The following is a 13147-nucleotide window of genomic DNA, read 5'->3' on the forward strand; positions in this document are numbered from 1 at the left end:
GCTACCTCTAACGTGCCTGGTCTTTAGAGATCACAGGCTTGATATATTCAAAAAAAAAAAAAAAAAAAAAAAAAAAAAAGCACTATGTGAACAATTAGGGTAAAAATGCCAGACGCAGACCTAATAGAAGTACTGAAGGTGTTTTCTTTGGATCCATAAACCTCTTTGTGTTGTTTTTCTTTATTAGTGTTTTTTTAATGGAAAACACTGATATTTTCTTCAAGCTGTATCAGTTGTACTAAGGTTTAATTCATGTAGCAGTACGTGTTACGTCATTGTGAAAGCTTGTTATAGGCAGAAAGGTGACAAGTCCTTGTTGTAGTAGATGATTTGCAGCATCTGCATCGTGAAGCAAGAAAAAGTAATTTAAAACAGCATCATAAAAAAGTTCAAGTTATCTCTTTTTTATAAGCCAGGCCTTCCTAACATAAAAAAAAAAAATGTTTAGAATAGCATAGCTCTTCAACGATAAATCCCATTTAAGGATAATTTATTTTAGAATCATTTTTTTTATATATGTCTATATTAATTCCATTAAACAAATCAGGGGAAAACTTTAGCGTTATGAATTCAGAAAGCAGTTGAAGAACTTGACTGCTATAGGCTACTAGTTTTAGCCTTAAAACTTTATTTGTGGAGATAGAGGTGATATAGTTGAATAAGAAATTATAGGCATAATTTTGGCTTTTGTATTGCTGTCTTTCGCTTTTTGTCCTCTGTGTTTCTTAACTGTTTTTTGTATTAAACCTTGTCTTAGATCAGAAGACTTGGTCAAATGACATACGCCTCCTGGCATTGAGTAGCAGCTCAGTTCACAGTGGCTAATAGCAATTCACTGTCTTGTTCAATACCTTTTTAGGATTATCCATCTTCATATTAGTGTTTGAAGCTTTCAATTACATTTCCAGCCTAGTGTGGAATATATATATATTCCATATATATATACTGTACTTCCTTAACATACGCTTGCAGTCTAATATTTTTCTAAGATCAGAATAAGAAGTTCTTTGGATAATTGATGTTTTTGATCAATGGCTGAGTATGATGCATTGGCAGGTTTTATTTAAAAACAAACTGGTTTTATTTTAAAAAAGTTTAGTGCTAAAGTCATTTTAACATCTTCCTGTCTGCAGCAGTTGTTCACGCTTTTCTTCTAGAAATCTGTTAGAAGGAATGCAGTGCACGTGAGACAATGTCATGATGGTCTGGAGCAAGTGACACTGAAGTTCCATCAGCTTCTCTTTCTTTGGCACTGTGGTTGCCCACAAAGAGAACACTCCAACTCACACTGATATTTGAGTGTTGTAAGTTTTAGAAATGGGATAAAACATCTATAGAGGAATTCCTGTTTTAAAAGATACATGATGGAATTATTCTCAAGGGTGGACAGACAGGCTGAAATTGGTCCACAATTGTGACCAAGTTCTCCAGTGTGTGACTGTTCATTTGCTGCTAATGTATATTGCTTAGCTCCACCAGGCTTTTGCAATTTATGGGCAAAGGGTACAAAATAATGCAGAAAGGAGCTTTGCTGTGCTTGAAATCTCTGGTTACTTTTTTTGAAGTGTTGTGTATTAACTTGTAGCTTAGAGCCTCTCAGTTTTGTAAGGTTTGTGTGTTTCTTAGCTCATCCACAGGATTGACAGCTGCACGTGTAGTGGAAAAGAAGTCATAAACTATAATGTGAAGTAGCTTCACAAGATCTCTAAAATGTAATCCTCTATCTCTGTCTTCTGCTACCCAGAGGAAGATAAAGCAGAGTGAATGTTTGACAGGCAGAGCTTTAATGTGTGGCAATAACAAGAGTGCTGGCACAACAGTGCCACATGATTCCTGAAGCAAAGTGGTATTTATTATATCCTTCATTCACTCTTGCTTGTTTACTCAGTATCTATTAACCAGGAAAAAAAGGCAATGAAATATCTTTGTGCCCCCTTTTGGGTCTTGGTCTGCCCCTTGGAGCTAACTTATTATCCCCATTCATCTCCTCAGACCTACCGTCTTGAAGATGGGCACTAATCACACTTGAACTGCTGAGGCTGAATTGTAGTATCACAGTGAAGGATATAATGGGGAGTGAAAACTAGCTGTGGGCTATTAACCTTCTTGTGAAGTCATCCCAAACAGTCTCAATATTTTCCTTGGTCTTCCTTCCGTTGATACTCAATGAATTGCCTTTACTGTTTAATAGGAGTCTCTTTATCCTCTTAGAAAGTAAAAATGGAAGAGGGAAGTGATGTTTTTTCTTTTGCTTTGTGCAATTCAAATACTGCCTGTAAGACGAAAGCAGGCTGCCATGGAGTATTGTTTTTCCTTCCCATTCAAAGATAATGAAGTTGTATTTTTGCTTTGAATAGAAATCTTTGCCTGTATAGACTGTACAAAATACAAAGATGATATATGAAAATACTGTTATCTAGCATTGATTTTTGGGGGTATTTATTTTTCATAAAACTTGCTATGTAATCCATCCTAAAGAATTAAGAGGAAAAATTAATTTCATCTTAACATGTTCTGTTAAAGGGTGGTATACATGTAGTCATGCTGCAGTGTTAGTTTAAGAAGAAGAACATTTCTTTAAAAATGCCAGACTGGTCATAAAATAAAAATGTTAGATGGTACCTTTGCACTGGCAGTGAATAATAAAAGTTGTGCTTCACAGATTTTTTTGTCGCCACCTCTGGAGAATGATTTAGGTTATGTTAGCCTGGATCTATTGCAAACTGCAGTTTAGCATTTTGCTCTTCCTCTTCTGAGCTAGGAAAAGCCATGCATTAAGGGTTCCTTGATATTTTCTTCTACCAAATTGAGAAAATGCTTTTCATGTTCAGGGCAGGAAGATGAATGAGCGACTTTGAGATGTAGATCATAAAGTACTCGGGCCTTTAACATCTGGAATGTCCCTGAAGTTAAAGTTTTTTTACAATATTAACTATTTAGTTCCTAAATCAAGGAAAGATACTTCAGTAGTTCAACAGAATTAGAAGGAAAGATAATATTTGTACATAGGCAGTGGCTTTTCCTTTAAGTAAATATTAAGTGGAATTACCTGTTCTCTGAGCAGGTAAGGAGCTGTTAAATGTGAAAACAATGTTGTATAATGTCTGCAGCACAGTATTAAAATGAGCTTTTCAGTTTTTGCTGGGAAGAAAACTGTAGACAGACCTTGGAGGAGTTGCCATTTCATACATGAAAATTTTCTTTTTATTAAGTTGGAAATACCTATCGCACAGGTAAACTTGATGTAAAGTTAACAAGAAGGTCCGGTGTTAAAAACAACTTGCACATATTGGAGATACTTAACTTGGATGATCCTGAAGTACTGTTTGAAAACTACATTTCAAATAAAACACGGCTTAGTGGTCTGAGCGTTTAGGTAAATTAGAATGTACTCTTAATTATATCTGAAGAAGACACAATGTACTTTCAGGGAAATGGCTGAATCAGGACAGTGCACTCAGTGTACTGTATTAGAGAATTAGAAAAAAGAAAAATGATCAAATTTCACAAATATTGAATTGCACATTTGGCTGAATGACAGAGCAGATATTAGAACAGACTCATGCAGAAGGTGGTAGCTGTACAAGTCTTTCAGACAAGGTGCAACATTAGGGTAATGTTTTTATTACAGCTAGTGTTCAGTGGGTTTGACAAGAAGACACAAAAATCTGTTAAAAGAGACCATGAGCATCCTCCAAAATACCTTTAATTCGTAGATAAATTGGAAGTTGTCATCGTAGCAAATCTTTTTGAGAGGTATTGAGGTACCTGCACTTGCTGAATTAATAACTGAATTCTTGAAAGCTTCCATCAGTCCCAAGTGGCTGTTTTTTTCTCTTGCCTGCTACGCATCCCACAGAGACTGACTATAAATTTTGTCAGTGCAGGTGACAGTCTGTTCACTACTCTTCTGACTTTATTTGGCTCACACTTTGGGGACTTTAAGTACCAAGAATACTGTTAGGAAATGAATAGAAAGAGGTTTTTTGTCAGTGACATTATGTGCGATAAAACTGGAGGAAATGGATGAAGATAATCTCATCTCTCATAGTGGTCACAAAGCATCTTCCCAAGGAGGCAGTTAATGTTCCTTTTTTTTTTTTTTTTTTTTTTTGGATGTTCTTGCCTCAGAAGTAGACAGATGGTATTATGGTATTTTTCTTATGAATGCCTACATTCAGAAAAGCACTTTAATAATATGAACTAGAATAAACGATGCTCAAGTCTACTAATGTTGAGAAATTGAAGACTACATGGAACATTATTTAGCCCTATTTTTATTCTCTGAAAGCTCATTTGTGTGGATGTTCATGTCATTTACTGAAATTTAATTTGCAAACAAGATTTACTTTAGCTCTGTTTTGAAGTACTAATGCATGCAGAGATCAAAAAACCCAAGAGATTTTGGACTTATTACTAGTCTTCTGTGAGACTGTGAATCCATAAAAAATGACTTCAGTTCAGAGAATTACAAAATTGCATATTAAGTATGTTCGGTCATGCATAAAATTAGACTGTTGTGGTTATCCAGCGGCCAGCATTTTGGTTTTCTGAGCGCAGGAATGAGAATGGCTTTCTTCAGAAAATTGGTACCAGTCTTGTATCACTACTTTTCTACCCCATCTCAAAAAAAAGGAAAAATATCCTTTCTGTTTATATTGATTATGGCTGGATGATCTAGATAGTTATAGAATAATGTTATTAACGTGAATTTCTACTGTAATCTCAGGGGAGTTCTGATATCTTGCATGATTAGTTGATAATAAAATTATTCTGTTGTGGTGTTTTTTTCCTCTGAATTTCCTAATCAGTTGTCAGAGATGCCAAAAAGTATAAATATATATATATATATACATATATATTTATTTTTTAAATGTCCAGGACAAAATCTAGACAGCATGCTGCATGGCACTGGAATGAAGACAAATCCTGACCAGAAGAAACAAGCAAATGGGGTAACACTTGCTCCAGAAGACACCTTACCGTTTCTTAAGTGCTACTGCTCAGGACATTGTCCAGATGATGCTATTAATAACACGTGCATGTAAGTATTGAATACGGGATAGAACAAGCTCTTGGAAGAGGCTTTTTGCTCATGAAAACATGAGGTATCTCTGGTGTGCTGACTTAGGTTCTCTTGGGTGATTTGATTGTACTTGATTAGAAACGGACTAGTTCTGCGGAAAGCTGAGAGTTAAAATCCACAATCATCTGTATGTAAACAATACTGCTTTAACCGGATCTTAGAATCATTTGCAACCAGCCATTTTGCCCCCAGCAGCTGCTTTGAAGGACTAAGGTTTTAATGACCTGTATGTAGCATTTTGTAACTGGGTGAGTATTAGATGACCCAAATCTAAACCTTTTGATATGACCGCATGCCTGTTTATATTTCCAATGTATCTTCACATAGGACTCAGAAGACAATGTTATTTTTTACATAGCAATTTACTGAGAATTGTTCTTGTTATGTGTATGTTAATTGTAGAGGTGAGTGAGGGAAAGACAGGAAGGGAGTCTCTGAACATAGGACATCTGGGTAGCTTTTAACTTGGATAGGCATAGGTATCTTACAAATCTTGTGTACTGATTATCTGCCTCAAGATGTTTTTACTTTTATGTCTTGAAATGTCCCTTTTTCCTTTTCCTTTTTCCTTCATTGGCCATGTTCCATGTTTAAGGCCCCTCTCTGTTCTTCCTTAAGAATTAACCCAAAGGTATGTAATAGAAAGCGTATTGCTTTCTAATGTAATTTGACTCTACTTGAAACCATATTAAGTATCTAAAACTGTCGTTTGGCATATAGTTTTTGTGGAACCCAAGGAGCTGGAACAAACACTGATGAAAAGTTTTGAAATGCAAGTACAGGCAGTGTTTTACAAACGTAACTCTACACCTAGAAAATTCGCAGATATTATCCAGTATTTTGTTTTAAAAATCCTTTTGATATTTATTTTTTGCTTTTTATCGCCCTCTAGTGTATAAAGTAGGGGTAGACTTTTTTTTTTGCCTCTGAAGTGGCTAATGGCAATATGAATGATTATTCTGAAATAAAGCTGTTAGAGAATTAGTAATACTTATGCAGTGAACATATGCAGGGTACTTTGTGGAATTACATTTGTCAAATCTGAGTGACTTTAATTAAACAGTTTTTGGGAAACAAAAGTATTTGGGGTTTTGTTTTCTTTAATGTGTGTGTTGAGGGAATGAATGAATTTTGAGCAAATAAAATCTTAATTTTATAAGTATGGAAAGCACGGGCTTTGGGAATTGGTTTGGGATTCCTTAAAAACATTTGTTGAGGTTTTTAACCTCTATAGAAATCAAACATGTGCCTTTTTTTTTATTAACAAATTCTATTCGTGGCTGTCAGCTTCAGAAAGTGGTCGTGGGTGTTCTGTTCAGAGTTGTTTGTTTGTTGTTTGCTTTTCTTGTTGTTTTGTTTTGTTTTGTTTTTGTTTGTTTGTTTTTTGTTTGTTTGTTTTGTTTTAATGTAGATTTTTGTACCTTTTAAATAAAGATAACCAATTTTCACATACTGGGACTTTCTTTTCAGTCATTGCAGCTTATCATTATCATTGCAGCTTCAAGAACAGACTCAAGGGACATGTTGGGCTTTTTTGTTTGTTTGTTTTAACCTATACAATTGTAAATCAGTAAGCCGATTGGTCCCATCTCCACTCATGCACCCACCTCAGCTGTTTCTGAGCAAACTCTTGGTGTGGCTGGTTACCAGCAATTTGGAAGTGATGGGGGTAGGGAGGGAGGATAGTAAAGGCAGAAACTTGTTAGAAAACATATCTGCAGTGTTTTATTTGAAAATAAGGATTGGAGTGTGTGTTTGATCTAAAACTGCGTGGCAACCACTGTGTTACAAAAAAAATGTTTTGGATACTACAGTTTCAGTATTTTTAATGAGTTCATGGTCATACCTACTGCTGCATGTTAAACACCAAACAGACTGGTAAAGCATAATTGATCTGTTTATTCCAGAACTAATGGGCATTGCTTTGCTATTGTTGAGGAAGATGAACATGGGGAACCAACGCTTGCTTCTGGTTGCATGAAGTATGAAGGTTCAGACTTCCAGTGCAAGGTAAATGGGTAAAATGGGATTCATTAAAATCCAAGATCTCCTTGGAGATAATGTAGGGAAACTGCATAAGCAATATATAAATCTCCATAGCTTGACTGGCATCATAGAGTTTTGCATGTTGCTCTTTGTTACTGAGGAGAATATGACTGGAGTAAATAGTCATGGGTGAGCAGTGATAGGAAGGACTCGTGATGGTGCCTGAGCAAAGATTGGAGTATAGTCCTGGCTTAATGGAGTTCTCTGGAAATATTTGCAAGTCACTGACAAAATGAACAGAGGACAGCAACCTTTTGCTTCTGTCAGCTTAGTTGAAGAGACAACGTCATAATAAATCTAATTGATCCAAGGAGCTTAAACTTTAATTTGTGATTTGTTGATTGTTTTAATTAGTAATATTTTATATATTGGTTTTGAATATGTTTTTGAAGCAAACAGTGCTGCTGTGATGAATGCAAGAGAAAAATTTGTAAAACGGCTGTTTTTTTCTGTGTTAAAAGCAGTATTTATTAAATGTACAATTAATTGCTTTTAACCAACCTTAAAAATGTTGCAGTGTATGAATTAGCCAGTTAAACCACAAGTGTCTTTTTGTGTACTAACATGAAAAATAAAAAAATGCAACCATAGAAATTATGCACCCAGTAAGGTTGGATGGTGCTTGTCTGCCGGTGTGAAGACATGCACCATACATTAAATGGTGAGGTGGAACGTTTTTTTCAAATAAAATGACCTAAACCTTTGTATCTGAAGTTGTATCAGTAGCATCTGCAATGTCCATCCTAGTCGATCACTTCAGAATCCAAATGTTTTTTCAATTCTCCTTCAACAGGATTCACCAAAAGCACAATTACGTCGGACAATTGAGTGCTGTAGGACTGACTTCTGCAATCAGGATTTACAACCAACTTTACCACCACTTGATAGCACAGGTAAACAGCTCCTAAGCATTCATACTGCTGCTTATGCTATGTAGGCTGTCTTGTTCTGGATCAACAGATTAAAAATAAGGAACAAATGTCATTACAGTATTGTAGTAATTTGTTTTTTCCTTACTAAGTCATTTTGATGCGAAGCTCAGTCCTACACTGCATGTTCTTTCTGTTTTCTGCCTCTTCAGATGAGGTTTTCCTCCACAGTCACTTAGAGAACTTTTACTCCATTCACTCATATCTTAATTTGCATGTGATCTTCTGATCTGTTTATTTACACTGATGAATTTCTTCTGAGCCTTCTCTTTTCTGAGCTAAACGGACCCAGCTCTCTCAGCCTTTCCTTGTAGAAGAGGTGCTCCAGTTCCCTTCTTCATCTTCATGGCCCTGTGCTGGACTCTCTCCAGTATGTCCATATCTCTCTTGTGGAGGGGAGCCTGAATCCAGGCACAGTACTCCAGGTGTGACCAGTGCTGGACAGAGGGCACCTCCCTTGACCTGCTGGCAGTGCTCTGCCTAATGCAGCCTATGATACAGTTTTCCTTTTTTGTGGCAAAGGCACATAGCAAGCTAATGTATGTATGTTTATGAAGTTTGGAGTAATTCATCACTCACTGTTTTCTTCACTCTGTGTTTTTTTTTGTTTGTTTTCTTTCATTACCTTAATAATGATTAGTGACAGTGACAGTGACACAGCCATTCTTCATGGCTTTTACGATCTGTTTTCCCAAAGAAATTTTGCAGTCACTGATGACAAGCTACTACACTAATATATTAAATGGAAGAATAACAACTTAATCATTATTCACTCTTAAAATACTCATCCAGTATATGGACTGTGATTCCTGTGTGTTTAAAAAATGAATAAATTAACAAGACAAGTGGATAGATGAACCTCATGTTCTTGAGGTAGATTCATCATTTCCCTTTTTTTTTTTTGTCATACAACTGCTTTTAATACCATTTGAAAGTCTGCGGAAGCAGATGAATTTTAGAGAATCTGGAACACTCTGAAACTTGGAATATATGAATTCTGTAATTTCTCATGTGTAAGCTGGGACACCAGATTCTACTTAACTGTTCTATTTAAATGAATTCCTGTTATATGTTGTCATCTCTAATAAGCGTTCCCATTGGGATGGCCATATAGATTCCTAGAACATGTCTAATAGCAGACGAGTAGTTCTTAGAGACTAGCAAGCTCTGGTTAATAATTTGCCAGCATAAATGTCTTGAATGTTGGCAGTTGAGAGTTTACATAGGGGGCCCTAGGTGTAGTAATCTGCATGTTTTAGATAAACTACGTTTACACCACATGTTTAATTAATAGACTGCATTGGATTTTTTTTTTTTAACAGATGGACTTTTTGATGGCAGCATTCGTTGGATGGCAGTGTTGATTTCTATGGCAGTCTGCATAATTGTCATGATCATCTTATTTAGCTGTTTTTGTTACAAGTAAGGAAAGCACTTCCTTTACTGGTGATGTTTTCATTTCCCAAATCATTGTAAACAGAATAGGTTGGAGGTAAAACCATTGCAATTAAATTTCATGTCTATGTGGATACAAGTTCACGTTTTTAGGTAAAAATCAAACATTCAGAGCATAGAATTTAAATGATTTTGGTCCTTTACACTAGATAACAAAGACATTGCAGTTTTCTAAGCTACATATAACTTTACCATAGCATCCAGTTAACAGGAGTATGTCAATAATATTTGTATATTTGGGTCTCCAGTCACTTTTGATACCAAAATTTGATCTACTTCTGAGATATACCTTTATATTCTGTTTTTGCAAACATTAAACGCCAAGGATATATTTTCTAACTTCTGCTGTGTTTATAAAATTAACTGCCTGAGCTATGGTAGTTCATACAGGTGCAGTTTAATAGACTATGCCTGCTTGTGTGTGCTCCAGCCCTTTGCTGGAGCTTAGCATCGTTCTGGCAGCTTCAGCAGCAACGTACATCTGTCAGCCTCATCTGCTACGGTTCAAGGTTCAGTCCTTTCATTTAATCCAAAACCAGTGGTGGTTTACACTAGTAACACTGGCTGTGAGCTGCATGTTAAAAATTCTGCTTTTCTACATGACTCACATTAAATTAATATGCTCTCCATGAATTACAACAGATATTAATTAATTACAACATATGTTAATTAATGTTTTAATATTAAAAAGAGCATTTCTAAATCTCATTTTTTGATAAAATTGTGAAGCAAAATCTGCTTTTCTTAAGAAAACTTGTACATTTGAATGAAGAAAAAAGCTATTTAATATACTACATACTTTAAGTGTTTGGAGCTCAACTTTATTTCTACCATTAATATTTGCAGGCATTATTGTAAGTCAATGGCAAAGAGGCACTGTTATAATCGTGACCTGGAACAAGATGAAGCATTTATTCCAGCTGGGGAGTCATTAAAAGACCTTATTGACCAGTCACAGAGTTCTGGCAGTGGATCAGGACTACCGTTGCTGGTAAATTATAAACTAAGATTTTCTTCACTGAACTTCTCTCCATTAAATACGAAGTTAGGGTTTGTACCTAATGCCTAGAATAAAGCAGTTCATCCTTTAATTATTTTTAATATTCAATTACTGTGGAACATACTGTACAAACTGAGTAAGTATGGGAACCTATCTTCACTTAGTTAACTAAAGCGAAGTACAAAATTAGATTATTTGTGGGATCTCTTGACAACAGCAAAGCACAAAGAAAAATCAGAGCCTTACAAACATTAAGATGTAAGTGCATTGAATGGGTAGCACAAGTATGCAATTCAGTGAACTCAAAGATTTTTTTTAGTTTTCACTTTCTGATAAAATAGATATGCTTTTCATTGGCTTATGGTTATTCATATTTTGTGATTCAATGTCACATTTAATACTTGTATAAAGATTTAGCAAGTGACATGGATGATAAATTTATAATCTAGAAATAGAATGCAAGAGAATGCATCTTATTTAAATAGGAAATTGAATTGATATCTTTTAGTTTGTTATACAATTCTTCCCTGCATAAAATAATTTTGGAATGAGAATACTGGAAGATAATACAGAACATATTTTCCAACAGAATCAAAATTCAAAGCAATTGGGGCTTGACAAGCAGCTTGCCCGTGTCCCTTTGTTTAGCTGCTGGATTTTCTTCTTTTCCACCCCCCCAACTTCCGTTCCTTTTTTTTTTTTTTTGTAGGTTCAGCGCACTATTGCCAAACAAATTCAGATGGTGAGGCAAGTTGGAAAAGGACGATACGGTGAGGTGTGGATGGGCAAATGGAGGGGTGAAAAAGTTGCAGTCAAAGTCTTTTTCACCACCGAAGAAGCCAGTTGGTTCCGAGAAACAGAGATTTACCAAACTGTTCTAATGCGTCATGAAAACATCCTTGGTAAGGAAGCAGTGTGTTGTTTGTTTGGCAGGCTTGTGTTAGGGTGAAGGAGGAAGAGCTTTTAATGAATGGGATGAGGAGCATATGGCTTCTTCTATGGAATAACCAGTAAAATGTTATAGAAATAGTAGATTCTTGCTGCTCTTGGTTGGAAACATGTATCTGCTATCTCTGTGCTGGTGACCTCATTTAGGTGAAATCTTAGCTCTTTGTGTTACTAGTTTTTATAAGGGGAATGGGTATCTTTTGATACAGTCCTAGACAACATATTTTTAAGAATCCATACTAAATCTGTTGAATAAAGAACTCACATGCAAATAAATTCTAACTTTATATTTGATAGGTTTTATAGCTGCAGATATTAAAGGAACCGGATCCTGGACACAGCTGTACTTGATTACAGATTATCATGAAAATGGATCACTCTACGATTTTCTGAAATGCACTACACTAGACAACAGGGCTCTCCTCAAACTGGCATATTCTGCTGCGTGTGGTCTGTGCCATCTACACACAGAAATATATGGGACACAAGGCAAGCCTGCTATTGCACACAGGGACCTGAAGAGTAAAAACATCTTGATAAAGAAAAATGGAACCTGCTGTATTGCTGACTTGGGTCTTGCAGTCAAGTTTAACAGGTAAATAGGCAAATCCTGTATAATGGGAAAAAATTCCTTTTATATATTCTTTTTAATACACCAGATATCCAGTTTAAAATTGAGACAGAGTCATTTGGTTTCATGCTTTCAGGGTTTTGTTGTTGTTGTTTTGAGATTAAAATGCAGTTAATCTTTGAATGCTGGTAAGCATCAAGATGAAAATAGGTTGTTAAGAAGAGAGCAATGAAAAAACCCTCTCCTTGTGGAAAGTAGTAGTTCTGTAGAGGAAAGGAAAAGAAGCCTAATTCATTCGTTATTCAAAACTGACCTTTTATAGTAATTGCTTTGTAGTTTCACTATAAATTATCTCATAGAAAATATGAACAGTATAAAAGGAATTGAAGTTGATGAAATTAATGGTGAAAATTGTGAAAGTAATATGGTAATAGTACTATTGAATATATATATATATATTAAATCTCAAGAAAGACAGAAATGTCTCTTTCTACACTAGTGCCTGAAAGAAAGAATAAGCATTTGCAAGTAATTTTCATCTGAGTTGCTGCCAAATATGTGCATCTTTATAGTGCTTTTTAATTCTTTTTTTTTGTTGTTGCTTTTAACATATTGCAAAACAAGATGTAAACTGCCATCTTCCATACTCATGATTATTTTTGTGTGTAATCTTTTTCAGGGGGGTACAATGTATTGTAATTGTAGTATTAGTAGTACATCTTGTAGCATTCCACAATTCATTAACTTCTTCTCATTTTCACACAGTGACACAAATGAAGTTGATGTTCCCTTGAATACTAGAGTGGGAACAAAACGTTACATGGCTCCAGAGGTCCTAGATGAAAGCCTGAATAAAAACCATTTTCAACCATATATCATGGCTGACATCTACAGTTTTGGGCTAATCATTTGGGAAATGGCTCGGCGTTGTGTCACAGGAGGTAAACTTCTAAATATTATATATAAAATCTACTAGGCCTTTGTCTTGCTTTAACATTACTTCTCCAGGAAATAATGTAACAAGCCTGCTATCAAAAGGCTTATCTTATTTTGAAGCAGTCAAAACAACCTGTCTAACATATAGCTTGAAAAGCAGTGAACTAAACCTTTCT

At 35.4% G+C, this 13147-nt stretch overlaps 1 protein-coding gene across 3 annotated transcripts in view; it reads left to right on the plus strand.

The window, feature by feature from the left end:
* Positions 1–13147, plus strand: part of BMPR1A (bone morphogenetic protein receptor type 1A) — an 84531-nt gene that overhangs the window by 62955 nt on the left and 8429 nt on the right. For all 3 annotated transcript variants that reach the window (XM_035330805.1, XM_035330806.1, XM_035330807.1), the window contains 8 exons: positions 4882–5044; positions 6994–7096; positions 7926–8025; positions 9384–9483; positions 10363–10507; positions 11226–11418; positions 11762–12059; positions 12801–12976. In XM_035330805.1, coding sequence (XP_035186696.1) covers positions 4882–5044; positions 6994–7096; positions 7926–8025; positions 9384–9483; positions 10363–10507; positions 11226–11418; positions 11762–12059; positions 12801–12976 — 1278 coding nt within the window. The remainder of the gene's footprint in view (positions 1–4881; positions 5045–6993; positions 7097–7925; positions 8026–9383; positions 9484–10362; positions 10508–11225; positions 11419–11761; positions 12060–12800; positions 12977–13147) is intronic.

The sequence above is a fragment of the Oxyura jamaicensis genome, chromosome 6 (assembly GCF_011077185.1).
Source record: "Oxyura jamaicensis isolate SHBP4307 breed ruddy duck chromosome 6, BPBGC_Ojam_1.0, whole genome shotgun sequence".
NCBI classification, from domain to species: domain Eukaryota; kingdom Metazoa; phylum Chordata; class Aves; order Anseriformes; family Anatidae; genus Oxyura; species Oxyura jamaicensis.